General features: G+C 42.8%; 1 protein-coding gene across 1 annotated transcript in view; it reads left to right on the forward strand.

Moving 5' to 3' along the window:
- Positions 1-8,333: 8,333 nt before the first annotated feature.
- LRRC28 (leucine rich repeat containing 28) overlaps positions 8,334-17,270 on the forward strand; it is a 51,517-nt gene continuing 42,580 nt past the window's right edge. The window contains exons 1-3 of the mRNA XM_071568570.1: positions 8,334-8,410; positions 11,487-11,704; positions 15,436-15,476. Coding sequence (XP_071424671.1) covers positions 11,522-11,704; positions 15,436-15,476 — 224 coding nt within the window. The 5' untranslated portion in view covers positions 8,334-8,410; positions 11,487-11,521. The remainder of the gene's footprint in view (positions 8,411-11,486; positions 11,705-15,435; positions 15,477-17,270) is intronic.

Consider the following 17,270-nt stretch of genomic DNA (forward strand, 5'->3'; position numbering starts at 1 on the left):
ATTAAAAAAAATTATCCCGCTGGAAGGCTCTAGTCTGCAATGGAAGATTAGGTGTGAAAAAAGAGGACAAAGATATTGTTGTTTGTAATCAAAGCTCTTTTCCCTGCCACAATGCTCAGCAAAACTTTAGAATTTTTTTCCATTGGAGCTGTTGCTGTGTTTCTTCTGAATTTCTTGGAGCAAGAAAGCAAAGCTAATAATGTAACTGCTAAGTCAAAATAAGGAGGCAAATACAGAGAAGCACAAGGGAAATCAAATGGTTTATTGGCTAAAATACTGATAGGATTCATGTAAACTTAGATATGAGAGTAAGTTTGCTTTTCTGATTAGAACATATTTCTATTTCTGTAATTTCACTGGACTTTATGCCTGCTGAAGATAACTTATCTCTTCTTTGCATGATGGGAAAGAAGAAAAGTCCAAGGGACCTGAAAACAGTGGGGAACGTAGCCAAGTGTCACGAACAAAATGAGAAGTTTGCTTATGTCTGTCATGGGAGTTGGGGAAGTCAAATACTGCTGGAAAGGGATTTTATTTCCCTTCCATTTATTTTGCTTTTATAAACTCACCATCCACAAATATTTCATGGCCTTCCTGTCTCCAGTCACTTGAAACAGCCTTTTAAAATATGCATAAAACTACTTTGCCAGCAGCACTTTTATAAACCAGTGAAACACCGGGCAGAAATCATTGTGTGGAAATGTTACCCTGTCCCCACATACTGTGTTTAACTGACCTGCCTGACCTGGTGCAGGTTAAAGGATATGGGCCTGTCTTCATCTTTGAGACCCTCTGTCTGCAGCAAGTTAAAATATTTTAACATCATTTACTCAGTTCTGCAAAATCTCTGTTCTTCCTTGATTCTTCCTTGACACCAATTCCCAGACATCAGCACAGTTTCTTCCACCTGAACGGGGGTGCTTCTGTCTGAGTATCAGGACATAACCTGGGTCCCTGCTGAGCAAGGAAAGTCCCTTTGCATGGTTCACCTTCTGTGGGTTTTGGACGCTTTTCCTCTCAGGTGTTGAACAAACTCAAACCCTTTGTGACAGAAGCAGAGGTCAGAACACTGGGAGTCTCCTAAGCACTTATGTTGTGATGCTTTTATCTGCTTTGCTCCTTTGCCTCTTTGCTGTTATCTTTCCATGCTGCTGTTGTGCATTGATCCTTGACTTTGTCTTTCAGCAAGGAAAAGTATCTTTAGTAGCTGTTTCATGTTGTTTCAGTGCAGTCTTTCCCCAGGGAAAATGAGGAAAGGGATAGTTTTTCAAACAAAAAGGATTTGCCACTCACCCTGAATTGCTTTGAAAGCTGTGCATGTGTGGTGGGTGAAGGGCTCAGGGAGGAGACACCTGCAAATGGAAGGAGGAAAAATCTCTTTGCTTCACTGCCCTGGTTTTCTCTGCATCAGGGATGGCCAAAGCCCCCAAGAGCTGAGCCCTCTCACCAGGAAATGCAACATCCCTGTCATCAACCTGTGCAGACATGACATATGTGTCAAAGGCTGGCACAGTGTCCCACATCAATCTTCAGGGAAGTGGGCTTCTCCATTTCAAAATATCAGTTGCCTCTTTCTCCACTTAATTGAAGGGTATATTAAGGCTATTTAGACAGATATTTTAAAATACAAAGTAGAGGCCAAACCATGGTGCATTTATCCACCTGTTTTCCAAACACCAGGCAGTCACTCCTGCAAGAGTGTTACTTGACCACCACCCAAGAGCCCCCCTCAACCCAAGTGTGTCTTGGCTTTTTTACCTGTGTCAGCTTAGATTTTGACCACTAGACAGTACCCAAGTGCTCAAGAAATCTCATGAAGAATTTCTGAGAGGGTACAGAGAGCATAACAAGAATAGAAAGATCTTTGACTTCTCTGGTTTGCTCTTAGGAACTAAAATTTCTGTCATTTGACAGGAAGCATTTCATTGAGTATGTCCCCAACACAGGGGACATCCTGGTGTGTATTTAAGCTGTTCCTGGTGTGTTCAGTGAAAAGAAAGGTCAGATCCCAGCTGTAACCAGGATGGTTTACATGAAAAGGAGAAACCCTGCAAGCTCTCTAAAAGCAGATCTCCCACTGGTCCCAGGAACAGCAGATTTCTATATCTGACTTCCCTCCAACAGGTTCCACAATATGGTTGCATAAATCAAAGAGCTGTGTGTACCCCACGCTTCCCCCTTCACTATTTATATTCACTTGGAATGAAAAATAGCTCACCACCTGCCTCTTTTCTATCATAATGTAACAGGTCACAGAGTTAACACCCTTCTGATATGAATGGTGGAATAAAATTACCAAAGCGGTCACCTTACAGAGCCCAGGTATTTGGCACCTCACTTGGAACTTCTCTGTAAGAAATAAACATCTCATAAATCTATGAAAATATGTTATTTCAAGTGTGTATTGTCACTAAACCCCAAGTGTACCACAGGTTCATTTCAAGCTTACATGTGCTATAATTATGAAACTGTGCAGATGAGAGTATAAGGATTTAACAGTTTATTGAAGTTTTAACGCAGATTTATGGCAACAAAGGAGCTTTGCTGATGAAGTCTCTCTACAAGATAAAACTTTGTTTTTATGCCAGAAGAAAATGAGACTTCTCTTTCAGAACAATAAATGACTAAGAAGGAGAAAGAGGAGAAAGAAAATTCCATTAGGCAGCAATAGGCATGGATTAAAGAAAGTTTGTTATCCGGAAGTAGGAACAACTTCAAAATAATTAATGATTAATGTTAAACCCACTGATTTCACTTAATGAATAGCAACTTTTGGTCTAATTAGATCCAAGAAATCACTAGAAATACTCAGGACTCTTTTAACAATTATTGCAAGCTCGGCAAATCTGCCAGTGGAACTGAAGGGAAATGCAGTGAGGATGAACAGGAAGCAAACCTTGGGGCAGGGAGAACGATGGAGAAACAACCACCACACAGCTGCAATGGCAGCAGTGAAAAATAAGAGTATTGAGGTCATATAAAAATAGACCCAAGAGCATTTCATGCTGTTTGGTGCCTGAAGTTAATCAGCATCCATGTGCTGTCGAAATTTCCTATATAAGTTTTACTTCTTCACTGGTTTGAAGTGAAGCAAAACTGGAGATTATATTCTAGGTGACTTTAATTGAAGCAAATCAGTCAAGTTTAAGGAGTTCCATAAAGTGAATTACAAATGATAAACAAAATACTATCCATTAATGCATTTGTGACATACAGGAATGTTGCTAAGTTGAAAAATAATACTTAGTTAATTGAAATGAATTTGAAAGCCTTGATTATCCTGTCAACAAGAGGTAACACAAAGTGTCTCCACATCAGCCACGTGCCCCTTTAGCAGTTTTGAAAGGACCAACAACTGCAAAGCCATGGAGGGCTGGCTGGTTTGTTACCTTTGCCATGAGCCCAGGTTGAGATTTTCCAGTGGAGCAGAGGCAGAAATGTTGATTCTGCCTATTGTTACATTTGCTTAACGCATGAACAGAGGAATTTGGTTTCTGGGGCAGTCAGTGAGGCATTGTTGTTTTTCCAATTGAGATTAATTAGGTCAGTGGGAATTCAGAATGAGCAGAAACTGCACAGTCAGGGACAAAATCCACTGCTTGCTTATTCTGTGTTGGGGTTGTTCCATTCGAAATGCAGCTTGTCCAAATGACTAGTACTTTCCATTACTTCTTAGGAGATCTATTACTCAACATAATCAATGTGATTACCAGGAAATTTCCCTCAAAAATAAGCTCAGCCCAAATTAGCAATAAACTGCTTTAAGAGCTTCTATTTCAAGCAATGCTGATTTGAACCACACCAGGCAGAATTAATAACTTCCCTTGAAATTAACTTTTTTATTAGCATTGCTGGGCCACTGAAAAAGGAGTCAGTTCGAGCTGAAAAATACAATAGCAAATAAACTGAAAATAAAAAGACTTATGCCAGAGGTTTAAGTCTAAATACTAAATACTGGATGCTGGCACTTGGCAGGCAGGAGCTCCATCTGCCTTCCAGCTTTTGGTACTGCTGCAGAAGCCAGAGTTACAACGCTGATGGAATCAAAGTTAGCAGCACTGTGATGAGTCACTGCAACTTTATTCCACTCAAATAAGACAGCTTTGTCTGTGTACTAAACCAAAATTACTAACTGGAAGTTATGAAAGACTTCCTAAGAAGAGCCAGGACTTTCTGGAGAATGGATTCTTTCTCCCTGAGTAAAAACTGAACTTTTTAGTGAGTTTGTTTCCTTCTGGAATGAGAGACAAGTCAATGAATGTATGTGTGTAATGCAAAAAAACCCTCCTGTGTGAAGAATAGATGCAAAGTTCTTGAAATTCATACCAATTGAATCTTTGATCATTATGTTTGTGAAAGCTCTATTGGCTGGGAAAAGCTTATGTCAAAGTGTAAAGTGAAAACAGGGGTAAGTAGAATTAAGGTTTGAAATTCTCCAGGAAAGAATGCAAACTGAAAATACTCTGTGTGCTTCCCCAAGTCTCAGTTTGCAGGACTTGCTGATGGCACAAGGCTCCCACCTCTTGTTAGAAGAAAAATGTAGGTTATTAGTCCTTACAGATGAAGGAGAGAGCCACCCGTGTGTGTAAGAGCAGAAAAATGAATTGCATACTCAAGTGCAGAAGAGCTTCCAAAATTCCAGGCAAAGTTCCTTTTCTAGGGACAAGCAGAAGACAATAGGGCAACACAAACCACTGAGCCCTGGTGCTGGAATCCTGCCATGAAAAGGAGGGCTCTGCCACTTTCCCAGACCGCTTCAAGTACCCCAAGTTTGTGTTACGCAGATTCTTCTCCTTCTGACCATGGCAAAGACATTCACAGGCAGATGCACCCGACAGGGCACTGGGTTACTGGTGCCTGTCCTGTGCTAGCCCTGGTACACACCAACCTGTCAGCAGGCAGAACCTGAACAAAGCTGGAACAGCATTTGCTGATCCCTGCATTGATCTGTCCATTCTCTGTGCCTGGAAGGTTCCTCCAGCCCACAGGACGTCTCTGTAACCAGTACAGCTGCATGAGCTGGGTGTTTACTTGTGGAGCTTTGGTTCACTCTAAGTCTCAGCACAGAGTGAAGCCCAACAAAGCCCACCTTATACTGCTATTTAACACACTGAAGAGCAAAAATGAAAATATTTACTAATTATTCAACCTTAAAGGATAAACAGTCTTTTCCTGTCATGCACCAGTCACACTAAAGTTTCCTGCTGCTAAAAACTGATCTTTAATTGCTCAGTGGATATTTTGATCATATTACAAATTAGCAAAGTCTAATTTAATGCACATAATTCAATATAAGTGGTATCCACAGTACTGGGTGGAAAAGACTCCCCCAGGATTATTAGTGAGGCTGAACCTCCAAGTGTTTAGAAGTCAAATCAAAAGCTCAGTGAGATACTTTAGGTCTTCTAGGCCTGTGACATTGACAGCGAGGGATCCTGTCACAAAAACCTCAGTAACAATCATTTCTTCATCTTTCACTTGGCAAAACAAAAGGAAATGTCTGCATAAAGCTTTACTATACAAGGGTATTTCCAACTGCATCTTCCCAAAGTTGTTAGTCTAAAATAGTTGCCTTGTGTAATAAATCTGATAATACAGCATCTCTTTTAATTCACATTATTCATCTGATTTGTGTGATTTAGGCAGAAACAAGGGATCATCAGTGAAGCTGAGTCCATTTCCTCCAGTTACTGGATTTGTTCCAGTAAATCACTGGATGATGGTGAGTCTTTAAGTCACTGACAAATGCAAATTACTTGAACAGATCTACTTCTTCAGAGTTGCATTTCAAAACAAGTTTTTTCAGTTTCTATATGTGGGCACAGATAAAATCCATCATCCTTCTGAGCAAGATGGAAATTTCAAGCCCCTTTGTTCCTTCCTCTCAGAAGCACAAAACTAAGAATTAAATTAGGATAAAGAAACACCAAAATCTACTCACCAAGAGCTCTCACTAGTCTGACTTGTTAGACGAGAATGCCTTGGCAACCACGAGGCAAAGGCTCAGATTCCAATGCCCCCTGCTCTGCTCATCGTTTTTAGCTCTGTGACCGCGCAGGCAGGACCGCACACCTGTGCGGGGCAGGATCGGAGCCTTCGAGATCGGCTTTCAGCGCTGAGAGAGCAGCGCTGGCCAGAGACCCTCAGGGCACTGGTGGGGAAAGAAACCGAGAATGAACGAGTGCGATGGTTCCGGCTCTGCCAGACAGTAAAGAGACTCCCCAGTGCTTCAGGGGAAAGACACAAGATGGAGTGATGTGTGTTGGTGTGAGCAGAAAAGAACAAACAAAGGTTTGCTCTTAAACATATCAGAGTGCAGTAATGTTATTTCCCACCTGCAACTGCTTAAAACCAAAAACCGCTGGCATTACAACACATGACTAAACAAGCACATTCAGTATCCTGGCTCTGATAGGAGCAGGTCTGCCGAGAAAAGAGTTTCATCCTTCCTGTCACTACTTCAGTAGGGGAAGACAGAAGCAGTTTCTGTCCTGATCAATGACTCAATATCCTGAGAAGTACATTTGGTTTGACACATCATTGAATCCTCTCTGAGGAATGTGTTGCTAACCATGCTCATATTTAGCTTCTACTTTGGTCTGAAATACACTTAACTTTTAATTTCTCTGCTATTTATAATGTGAGACCAAAGTGACATTAAGGAGTGTGATGTAATTTCTGTTTTTAAAACCGTGGTGGTAACAAGCAGGCCAGTTCCTGGCATGCAACATCCAGCTGAGAAAAACAGACAAGGACTGTCAACCACAGTGAGAAATAACGTGTGCAGTGTGACATGATAAATATGGAGGATGCTGAATTTTGAAGGGTAAATTATTTCATCTCAAATTATTTCAACAAAATCCAACCTATTTTTCTAAAAAAACCCAACTCTAACCAGACTGCAACTGGCAAGTAAGATGGAGCAAATATACTTGTCACAATCAATTATTCTCTTTCAAGTGCAGGAAAATGACAAATGAGCCATTAAAGATTGCTGTTCTTTATTTAGAACTGAAAAAGAGAGAAATTACTCTCCAAGAAAATAAAAATCATTTTTGCATTTTGCTTTAGTCCTGTGAATATATAGAATAAATACCTCCTGTAAGGTGTTCATTTTCTTGGTTGCCCTGCAAACCTGTGATGTGAATCTTCTTAGGACAACTTTATTTTAATTAGTCTGTGGAAACTATAAAGAGGATTTCTGTATCTGGGCTTCCTTTTTTAGGCAGCTGTAGAGCTAATCTTCAGCAAAGAACAACTTTTTAATACCCATTGATGGTAAATATCCAGATTATGAGGGAATTTTCTGTACTGACATAACATAAACCTTTCCCCTGGATGGGATTTATGTGTTGGGTCATCTCAGTGCGTGTGAACACAAATAAAACCAAAATGTTTCCACAAAACAGTCATGACAGGCAGGTTTTTAGTGTGGGCAGGATTCTCTAAAAATGTGCATTCTGATGATAACACAGAAATAAGGGCAGCTGGGAGGGCAGTCCCTGACCAACACAACTTTCATGGGAACAGCAGCCAGGCAGGGGTGTCATGTCAACAGCTGGGGGTCTGTGAACAACACACACCCTCAGGGAGCTGCACTGCAAGGAAAGGGGACATTGCTGCTGCCTAAAATCAAAGGAATAATTCTCTGGACACCTTAGTATAGAAAGGGAAAAACTCCAGCTCTTAAACAAGACACCTTAGGTGCGCAGGGATGGCACATGCACACCCACACACGCAGGTTTTACAAACTTACAGTATCAGCTAATTATAATATCTAACTATTGCCTCACGGGCATACACCCAGCCTGCAAACTGTCCGTCCCCCAGGCCCTCCCTCAGACACGCCGAGCGTCACAAAGACCCCTTATCTTCATTTCCCCAAGTCTTCTGTCCTGCTTGGAGGAAATCCAAGGATTCTGGGCCTTCTGAATAGTTTTGACTAGAATTATATCAAGGAACGCTGGACATATCTTGTTCTGGCACACTGCCTCCAGACTCGATGTCTCTTAGCTTGCTAAAAAGCCTCTATCTACCGAAATCCTTGACAAGGAAACATAAGCAACATTTTGGAATTCTGCACAAAAGCATTGAGGTAAAAGCTGTAACCTAAAACGACTAAGGAAAAAGTGCTTAAGGCTGCATTAAAACCTAAATACTTAAGAACGCGAAGGCATCCCCGGGACCCGCGTCCCTCCCTCAGCGCAGCGCTCTGAGGCGCTGAGGGCGCCGCGCTCCCATTGGCCGGCGGCGGGGAGGCGGGAGAAACGAACGCGTCTGATTGGCTGGCGCCCGCGGGTGGGCGGGGCGCAGTGTCTCGCGAGAGGCGTGCGGCGGCCGCGGTCTCGCGCGGCCCAGCCCGTTCCCCCTGCCGGGTCCCGGTGCCGGCGCCGCTCCCGCTGCGGCCGCGGTGAGTGCGGGCGGCGGGGCCGGGCCGGGGCCGGGACAGGGGGAGCGGGGCCTGGGAGTGGTGCTGGTGTGTGTGGCGGTGTCTCCGGGGCTCTGCCCCTGCCCTCCGCCCGCCGGACCGCCATGGCCGCCCCTGGCCCCCGTTAGCCCCCTGCCCCCTTCTCTCCTCCTGCCGTCTCTCCCTCTGTCCCCACACTCCCTGCTCTCTGTCCCTTTCGCCCTGTTTCCCCTGTTGTCCCCGTGCCCCTCTCCTCCCCATTCCCCTTTCTCTCTCCCCTCCTTTTCCCCTTTCTCTCTCCCCTCCTTTTCCCCTTTCTCTCTCCCCTCCTTTGCCCCTTTCTCTCTCCCCTCCTTTTCCCCTTTCTCTCTCCCCTCCTTTGCCCCTTTCTCTCTCTCCCCCCTCCTTTTCCCCTTTCTCTCCCCCCTCCTTTTCCCCTTTCTCTCTCCCCTCCTTTTCCCCTTTCTCTCTCTCCCCCCTCCTTTTCCCCTTTCTCTCTCCCCTCCTTTTCCCCTTTCTCTCTCTCCCCCCTCCTTTTCCCCTTTCTCTCTCTCCCCCCTCCTTTTCCCCTTTCTCTCTCTCCCCCCTCCTTTTCCCCTTTCTCTCTCTCCCCCCTCCTTTTCCCCTTTCTCTCTCTCCCCCCTCCTTTTCCCCTTTCTCTCTCTCCCCCCTCCTTTTCCCCTTTCTCTCTCTCCCCTCCTTTTCCCCTTTCTCTCTCTCCCCTCCTTTTCCCCTTTCTCTCTCTCCCCTCCTTTTCCCCTTTCTCTCTCTCCCCTCCTTTTCCCCTTTCTCTCCCCTCCTTTTCCCCTTTCTCTCTCTCCCCTCCTTTTCCCCTTTCTCTCTCTCCCCTCCTTTTCCCCTTTCTCTCCCCTCCTTTTCCCCTTTCTCTCTCTCCCCTCCTTTTCCCCTATCTCTCTCTCCCCTCCTTTTCCCCTATCTCTCTCTCCCCTCCTTTTCCCCTGTCTCTCTCTCCCCTCCTTTTCCCCTGTCTCTCTCTCCCCTCCTTTTCCCCTGTCTCTCTCTCCCCTCCTTTTCCCCTTTCTCTCTCCCGTGCTCCCATCTCTTCCCCGTGTCCCTTCTCCCCTCTTTCCCCCCTGCTCTCCCCCGTGTCCCCCTCGCCCCTCTCTCCCTCCTCCCTCGCCCTTTCCTCCCCTCAGTGTCCTCACTCCTGACAGGGTCAGCCCTGGTTGCTCTCACTCCTCACCCTCCCCTTCTCCCTCCCTTGAAGGCCGTGCTTGTGGCTGTTCCTCTTTGCTGAGGCCGAGTCTCATCCCTGGACAGAGATTGTTGACAGATAAAAGTTCGGCTGGAGGCGGAAGGCGGCAGGAGGGGGTTCCTTTGAAGTGAGAGCCAAAGTAGAGCAGGTTGTGAGTGGACTTTGCCTCCAGGGGTGCCTGTCCGTGTCCCGGAGTGCGCCGTGCCTTGGGTATTAGCTGGGGGCTGCTCTGAGTTAGTTGTGACTCCACACAAGTGCAGAACCGCCTAAAAAGCATCTCTGGACAAAGTAGAAGCCTGCTGGGTATTCGTGTGGGTGTATTGTGACTTCACAGCTTCTCATAAGAAAAAATGCAGGGAAAGATGAGCGTCCCTTTGCCTCTTCTTACATTGTAGCAATTAATGCTCAAATAGTAAAAACTCAGACTTTGCACATAAAAGATTTTAATGCTTTTCCATGAATTATTTTAATGCTGATCACAGAAGTGGAGTTGGGAATGGTGATGGCTTAATTTCCTTGATCTTCTGAGCTAAGGGAGCTTCACTGTTGCCAGTGCCGAGGGCCAGCAGTGTGTGTGTCCTGTCCCCTGAGGCAGCTGAGGGAGGCGACTGGTAAAACTCTTATAAAAGCCAAACCCAGGTGCTGTGTCCTTCCAGGGCACAGGTCACTGGCGAGAGTTACTTACCTGCAAATCAAGGTAATTACTGCAACTGAAAAGCAGTTTGATTTACATATTATGGTTGCGTTGTCAGTCGACAGCGGGAGTTTTGTTTACAACGACTATAACCAGATGGAATTCTTGATTCAGGGCCTTCACTTCCAATGTCTGTTATGATTAGAAATGTCCCCTTCAGTGAGAGGATGAACTAAGAGAACGTTGTTGGTGGAAGGCAGTTACAAGTCCTTGCCTTTCAGTAATGGTAATTAATTACTATGCACGAGTCTGTAGCTTCAAATAAATAAATAGTCTGGATTTATTCTGTTCTGAGGTATCTGAGATAGTTGAAAAGATGCAGCATTGCTGCTGTTACTGAAATGTGGACAATATAATAATAACTAGAATTTTGGTTATATGTGGAAAACGAGCTGAATAAAGTGAGGTTTGAGGTACAGGTTAATTTTTAATTTGTCTTCCTGCTTTTGTTTTGTGGTTTTGAAATTGTCAGTTAAGTCTTGACACTTTGGTCTTTCTGGTTTTATTTTTAGTAAAGGGATGAAAATTGCTGTCATATCTTAGTCTTTATGTTTCTTGCTGTTCAGTTTCATATTTCTCCTATATTAGTTTATTATATTAAAATGGCCTGAATGGCTTTCCATCCCCAGTGTCTCTTCCACCTGATAATTCTTCCAGTAGTTTTATATGGGCAAGATTAACAAAATTCTGTTGCCTTTTGTCTCTCTGGATTAAAAAATGCATAATATGGTGTATTTTAATCTGAGACTAAGAAGTCCTCTATTAATGGTGCATTTTCCTTATCTGTTCTGTTTTTAGCACAGGTAAAAGAATAGGTGTGGGACATCAGTAATGGTTAATAGAAGTTGCTTTATTTTCTTCTTCTTGTGCTGGCAACTTTGACAAAATTATCTGAAAGGTCCATTGACCCTGGATGAAACAAAAAGCATTATGTGTGACTAAAGATTTTGTTATTTCAGGTCTTGTAACAGCTAAAACTTCATCCAGAAGTTAGTCCAGGACTTGCTTCTAACACAGCTCGTGGTGTGGATGTTCTGGGTACTTTGTGTTAACTGGACCAAGTGTGTTTAGATGAATTAGCAGATAATCTGTGATGACTAACTCTTCCTGCTAAAGAATGCACACCATACACCTTGGTAATGTCGGGTTTTTCTCTTTTTGTCTCCTAGAAATGGGTCTCCTTTCAGAAGATGAGAAGCACTAGATGTGGTGCTTAGTCATGGCATCAGAGCTGTGTAAAACAATCTCTGAGGCAAAGCTGGAAAGGCACAAGAACTTGTTCTTAAATTACCGAAATCTCCATCACTTCCCTTTGGAGCTGCTGAAAGATGAGGGGCTGCAGTACTTGGAGAGACTTTACATGAAAAGGAATTCCCTGACCACGCTGGTAGGACAACCTCTTTATTGCAGTGTTTACTCTCTGTGTGTTTAGGAATTCTGGGGTTTAGAACAGAGAAAATAAGATAATTTAGAAAGAAAAAAGTCTTAGAGAAAATTTGACCCTGAATGATGCAATAACTGTGAGATGAGTATTTGGTTGTATTATGATTGAACTTGCATAGGCAATGTAGAGAATAATAAATGAAAGTTCATGACATTTTATGGTTACCTTTTGAAACCCTGAAGAGCTGCTGGGGATTGTCTTGTCAGGCTTGTTCTGTTGGGGTTTTTTAAGTGCTAAATTTTACTCTCATCAGTGGTCAGGCCTTTCTCCTGCCAAGTGATGCTGTGCAGTCCTTGATTAGGCTGAACAGCTTTTCCCTGGGCGTGTGCCTGATTCCAAAAGCATTGTCAGTCCCAGGGGCTAATTCCAAGGTGCTGGACAAAACTCTGTGGCTGCTGTTGGTAGGAGAGCACAGTTAATGGCAGGGCTGTGGGATTTTCCCTTGTGATTTCTTCTTATTCCCTTGTTTTTCCATGAACTGAAGAAATTCTCACCCTGAGTGGATGTTGTGACCTCAGAATTCAGTGTGGGGCAGTTCAGCAGCTGTGTGAGGTGTTCTGAGCTGCAAAGACTGTAGAGCAGAGTCAAAACTTGCCACTGTCAATAGGCTCAAGTATCCCAAGTCCCAGTTTTGTTGTTTTGTTTGTTGTTTTTTTCTTGTGCTCTTCCGTGGTATGATCGAGACAATAACAGCCAGGACAGAGGAGCTGGAGGGCCTAACCAAAAAAATCACCCAAATTAGGTGTTTTTCAGAGTTTCCTAGAGAAAGTCCAGTACTCCATTCTAAGGCAGTGTCTAAAGCTTTGACAGTGATACACTGGAAATCCTCACTAAAGGTTTCACTTGATAGGCCAAAAGCTGAAAAGATTCTCAAGATTTTATGCTTTTTCTTCATCTTGGATGAGTCACTTACGTTGGAATGTACTGTGGAGAATTATTTGGGCAGTAATTTAATAATTTAATAATGCTTATTAGTAAGGGGAGGATTGGGGATTCATGGTTACAAATTAAAGCTGCTGTAAAACTTGCCAAAGACTGTAAACAGTTGTGCCTTGACACTGTGAAATTCAGTGCTTATTTAGTGGTATAAGGCTCACCAAATTTGCACTGCTCAAAAGATGGAACAAAAAGGAGAGTTTTGCATCTCACTTTTCTGTATTTTAAGTGTTAAGGCCTGGATAAAGGAACTGAAAAAATGTAGATCATACTTAGACAAAATGACTTTAAACAGTGTGAAGTAGAGCATGATTAGATTCAGAACAATCAGGATAACTTGCTCATAATGTGACTTGTTGGAATCTCATTCAAGTGCTCAGCACTATAGTTGGAACAAGGCAATTAAAATTGGGTCTCATTCACTGAGCATCTGTTCAGCAGAAGAGATGTTGGAAGTTGTAGTGGACCAAAATAGATCAAGTCAGCAGCATGTTACAAAAAAAGGCAGATGTCTTTTTGGAACATGGACAGTTTCACAATTTCCATTAAAAGCAGAAGGAAGTAATTACTGGGTACTGTTTAAGCCTAAGCTGGAGTGGAGAGTTTCATACTTGAGAACAGGCTGGGTGAACTGGAGAGCAGCAACAGGGGAGGTCAGAGAGCATACCCTGTGAGAGAAGTTTGGGAGATGGAGGTAATTCCTCTGGGAAAGAAAGAAGACAGAGAGGGAGAAAACAAGAGGAATTGGGGAGAGCAGAAATCATCAGTATTTTCATAAAGCAGGTTTTTTGTAATGACTGTGTTTTATGTTGCTACTGGTAGGACATAAAATGCTCCCAAGTTAGTAAAGTAGAAGTCAGTTGTGTACATTGGGGTGGGGCAGAAACCTCATCTGAGAATAGTTATTGAAGGAAGAGGCCTCTTCTTTGTGCTCCTTTGATTCCAGGCAAGGTGTTGAGCATTAGCTCATCAATAAACACTTTAAATTGTGTGAGGATTATTAGCAAACACCAAAACTAATCCTGCACCATAGTTCTTTAAAGTTAGGTGATACTTCTGTCTCACCAGTTCATTCCTTCAGAAAACTCAGCTTTTGTTCTTTGCTCCTTTGAAGTGACTCCTGTTCTTGACAGATGACTCCTATAAAAATGTCTGGAATGGTTACATTGACAGAATTTACCTTGCTTAAGAATAATTTCATTTTTGTCTTCATTGGCAAGATGGAAATGATGGAGGGCTGTGACATAATGAATGGATCAAGAAGCCAATATAGCACACCTGTATCCCAGTGTCAAGTCTTCCCACTTCTCAGTTAATCTTTGACTGATAACATGAGCCTTCCAGTACCCAATTTCCCCATCTATTAAAGGAAATTGGTGTTTGCCTTGATGGCCCTGTCAGGAGCAGGATGTGGCCTTATCAAAGAACAATTGTTCTTACTTCAGTAACTCAGATTATGCACTGCTGTCCTGTTCTGGCAGAGCAGCAGGGGAAACAATGACAACAATGGGTTTTTTCGTTTTTTCAATTAAAGCTTGATTTTTGGGTGTTTTTTCACGCTGGCGGGTGCTGCGTCCTTTGCACCGTTCCCAGTTTGAGGTTCTCCCTTGGCCGGGCAGAGTTCGGTGCAGGGAAGGTCAATGCACTTCAGCGGAGCCGCCACGAGGGGGCAGCGCCGGCCCAGTTACAGCCCGGAGTTGGGGGATGACGTCACCGCAGTAATTCCTTGACGTCACCCACCATTTCTTGACCTGACCCATCGTTTACTGCTCGCGAGTTAAACAAATACCTGCGGTGTGGCATGTTTGGTGGATGAGAATATTGTGACATTACTCTTTCAGGTTAGCATGTTCCTTCATAACCAAGTCATGAACCTATTTTGGATTATGATATACCTAATTACATCACACTAATCACATGAAAATTGCTAGTTTTATCAGGAAATTGATCATGTGGTCGAGCTGCTTTTAAATCCATTTGTTTCTGCATATATCTGTATTGTAAAACCTTCTTTTCAATAAAACACATCTATGTTTCAAGTAGGTTTGTTAAGCAATAGAACTGTCTTAACCTTGAATAATTTTGAGTACAGTTACCAACATGACATCTAAAACTTGTGAAGTCAGTTTTGTGGTATGTGTTCATGGTTGTAAATGCCATCAAGGAAAAGAATTACAGCTAGGGATCAGTTAGCAGTTAGCAAATGATATGCATGTTAATATTTAAATATGGAAATCTGGTTTGATGGATTCAGTGCTTCTGGCTTGGTGGTAATTGATTAAGCCACACAAGGATTGTAGGTCATTTCCCAGTTTAGCAGCATTATAAAATACATTATAGTTACACATCCTGTGTAGTTCTTGTTCTGCTTTAAGTCTGTAAAAGCTGCAGCTTCTTAGCACTCTTGCCTTCAGCCAACTCCTTTATTTGAATATATTCTCACAAGTAAGATTTTGGTAATCCAGCCTCAGAAATCTGACTCCCATTTTGTTGAGGACCACATTAATGTCACTTCTAGACTGTAGTTTTGTTTCAGCAGTGAATTGCTCACCCTTGACACAGCCAGATTGCCCTGATGGGGAATGTTTGGGGGTATGAAAACAGGGTATTGTATAGAGGCTCTTTGTTGCCATTTTTCCTGCTATGTTATAGTATGGTTATTAAAATGACTTGGGTACACAATATGTGTGTGTCTGTTTCTTGTTTTGAAACCTAAAAAATCTCTAACTCTCTTTCAGCCAGAAAACCTTGCACAGAAGCTCCCAAACCTCGTGGAATTGTGAGTTTGTGTAGGAGTTCTAATATATTTTTATTATGCTGATCTATCTGTGTTAAATCTAGAATGTTTTGTTTGCACATAAGCTGCATCTTAAGTGTAAAGGGTTTTCTTGGAGGGCAAGAAAGGGTCAATTGTTGTTGTTTTTCTAAAGGAGGTATATCCAGATATATTGGGTCCTATTTAAAATTTTTTTTAAACTTCTTGTTTATTGTGTAACAGGAACATTTATCCAAATGTCTTTAGATAAGAGAAAAAGTACTCACTGTTGTCACACTGCTCAGGCCCTGGAACCTCCCAGCGCGGTGGTCAGAGGGCTGTGACAGAGCCAGAGGAACAGGTTACTGCCTCCAGCCCATCCCTGCTCGTTCCCACCCCACTCCCAGGGGTTTGTGATCTCAGTCTGGCTGATTGTAGTAATAAGTTTTTTGGATCCAAGTCCCAGATTGTCAAATAGCAGCAGGGATGAGCACGTCAGGGTGGTAACTGTGGAATGATGATTGCTGTAGGCAGAGCAGTTTATCCAGTCATGTCCAAAAAATGGATGTCCTATGAACTGTATTACTTTGACAATTAATTTAAGATGTGAGCCCCTGAGACAATGTTTTCTTCCCTTTTATTTTTATAAGGTTATGATTTTCTTGTGTGGTTCAGTTGTCAGTGGGGGGTTAAAAGGAATGTCCTCTTTTCCCCTTTGGCTTAGTTTCAGATGAGGAACTGATGGAGCTTTGACACTGTTTATTTAATGGAAAGCTCCAAACAGGAGGTGTTTATCTGAGGAGTGGAAAATGCCCTCAGCTGTCTGATCTTGTCATCTCAGTGTGGCCCTTGAAACCCCACCTTGCTGGTGCACGTGGCCACAGTGGAATTGAACGGTTTTGTAGGTCACTGCAGTCTCCAACTTGCTCAAGAGCAAGTCATGCCTCATCATGCCTCAGTCTTGAGAGTGTGTTCATGTTCTGAAGCAGTAAAATAAATATTGTAGTATTTGGTATAATGGTTTGCCCCAGGGCACTGAGAGATCACAATGTTACTTCATGGTGCCTTTGGGGAAACCCTTATAAATTACAGCTTAAAATGATTTCTTACAAACGCTGATTTGTGGGAGTCAGACCTAATTATTTGGTGTTCAGTGAGCTCAGTTGCACCACAACTATCCCACACATTCTGGTGGTCCAGAGAGAGCTGCAGTGGGCCCAACTGGATAAATCCATTTGTGATCAAACAGTGAGAGATGTTTTGTTGACAGAGACCACAAGATGAATATTTGTTTATAAATAATAATTTGGTACAGTAGCTTTCAGTTTTGAAAGACAAATTTAACTGATTTTTATTTTCCTGAAAGTTACATCTTTAGTAATGTCCCTGCTGTGTTTCTTTGTCTGTCTTGCCCCTTATGCTGGGATACCAGGTGTAGACCCTCATGATATTTACTGTTTTAGGTTAAGTGAAATAGTTGACAAATATTTTCAGGAGCTGCAGCTCAAATCAGTAAGAGAAGCCTCATCCTGAGGTTATATCTGAGCATTTCTGCAAACAAATTTATTAGGCTTGCAGTTAAGTTTTTAGCAGATATCTGCAATTTTTAATGAAAAAGAGAAGGTTCAGATGATCAAACCAGTTCAAGGGTTCATGTGTCTTTTTCCTTGTTCTGTCTCTCTCCCTGAAAAAACAGGCTCCTACTTTAGGAAATGCTTGTGGAATAGAGTGGGAATAAATGACACTGTGCACATAATTCCATGTGTGCCCAAGCAATTGGACATTGAGTGCTCAGTATTCCTTTACAATCAGATATCC

Source organism: Pithys albifrons, chromosome 13, assembly GCF_047495875.1.
Source record: "Pithys albifrons albifrons isolate INPA30051 chromosome 13, PitAlb_v1, whole genome shotgun sequence".
Taxonomy (NCBI): Eukaryota; Metazoa; Chordata; class Aves; order Passeriformes; family Thamnophilidae; genus Pithys; species Pithys albifrons.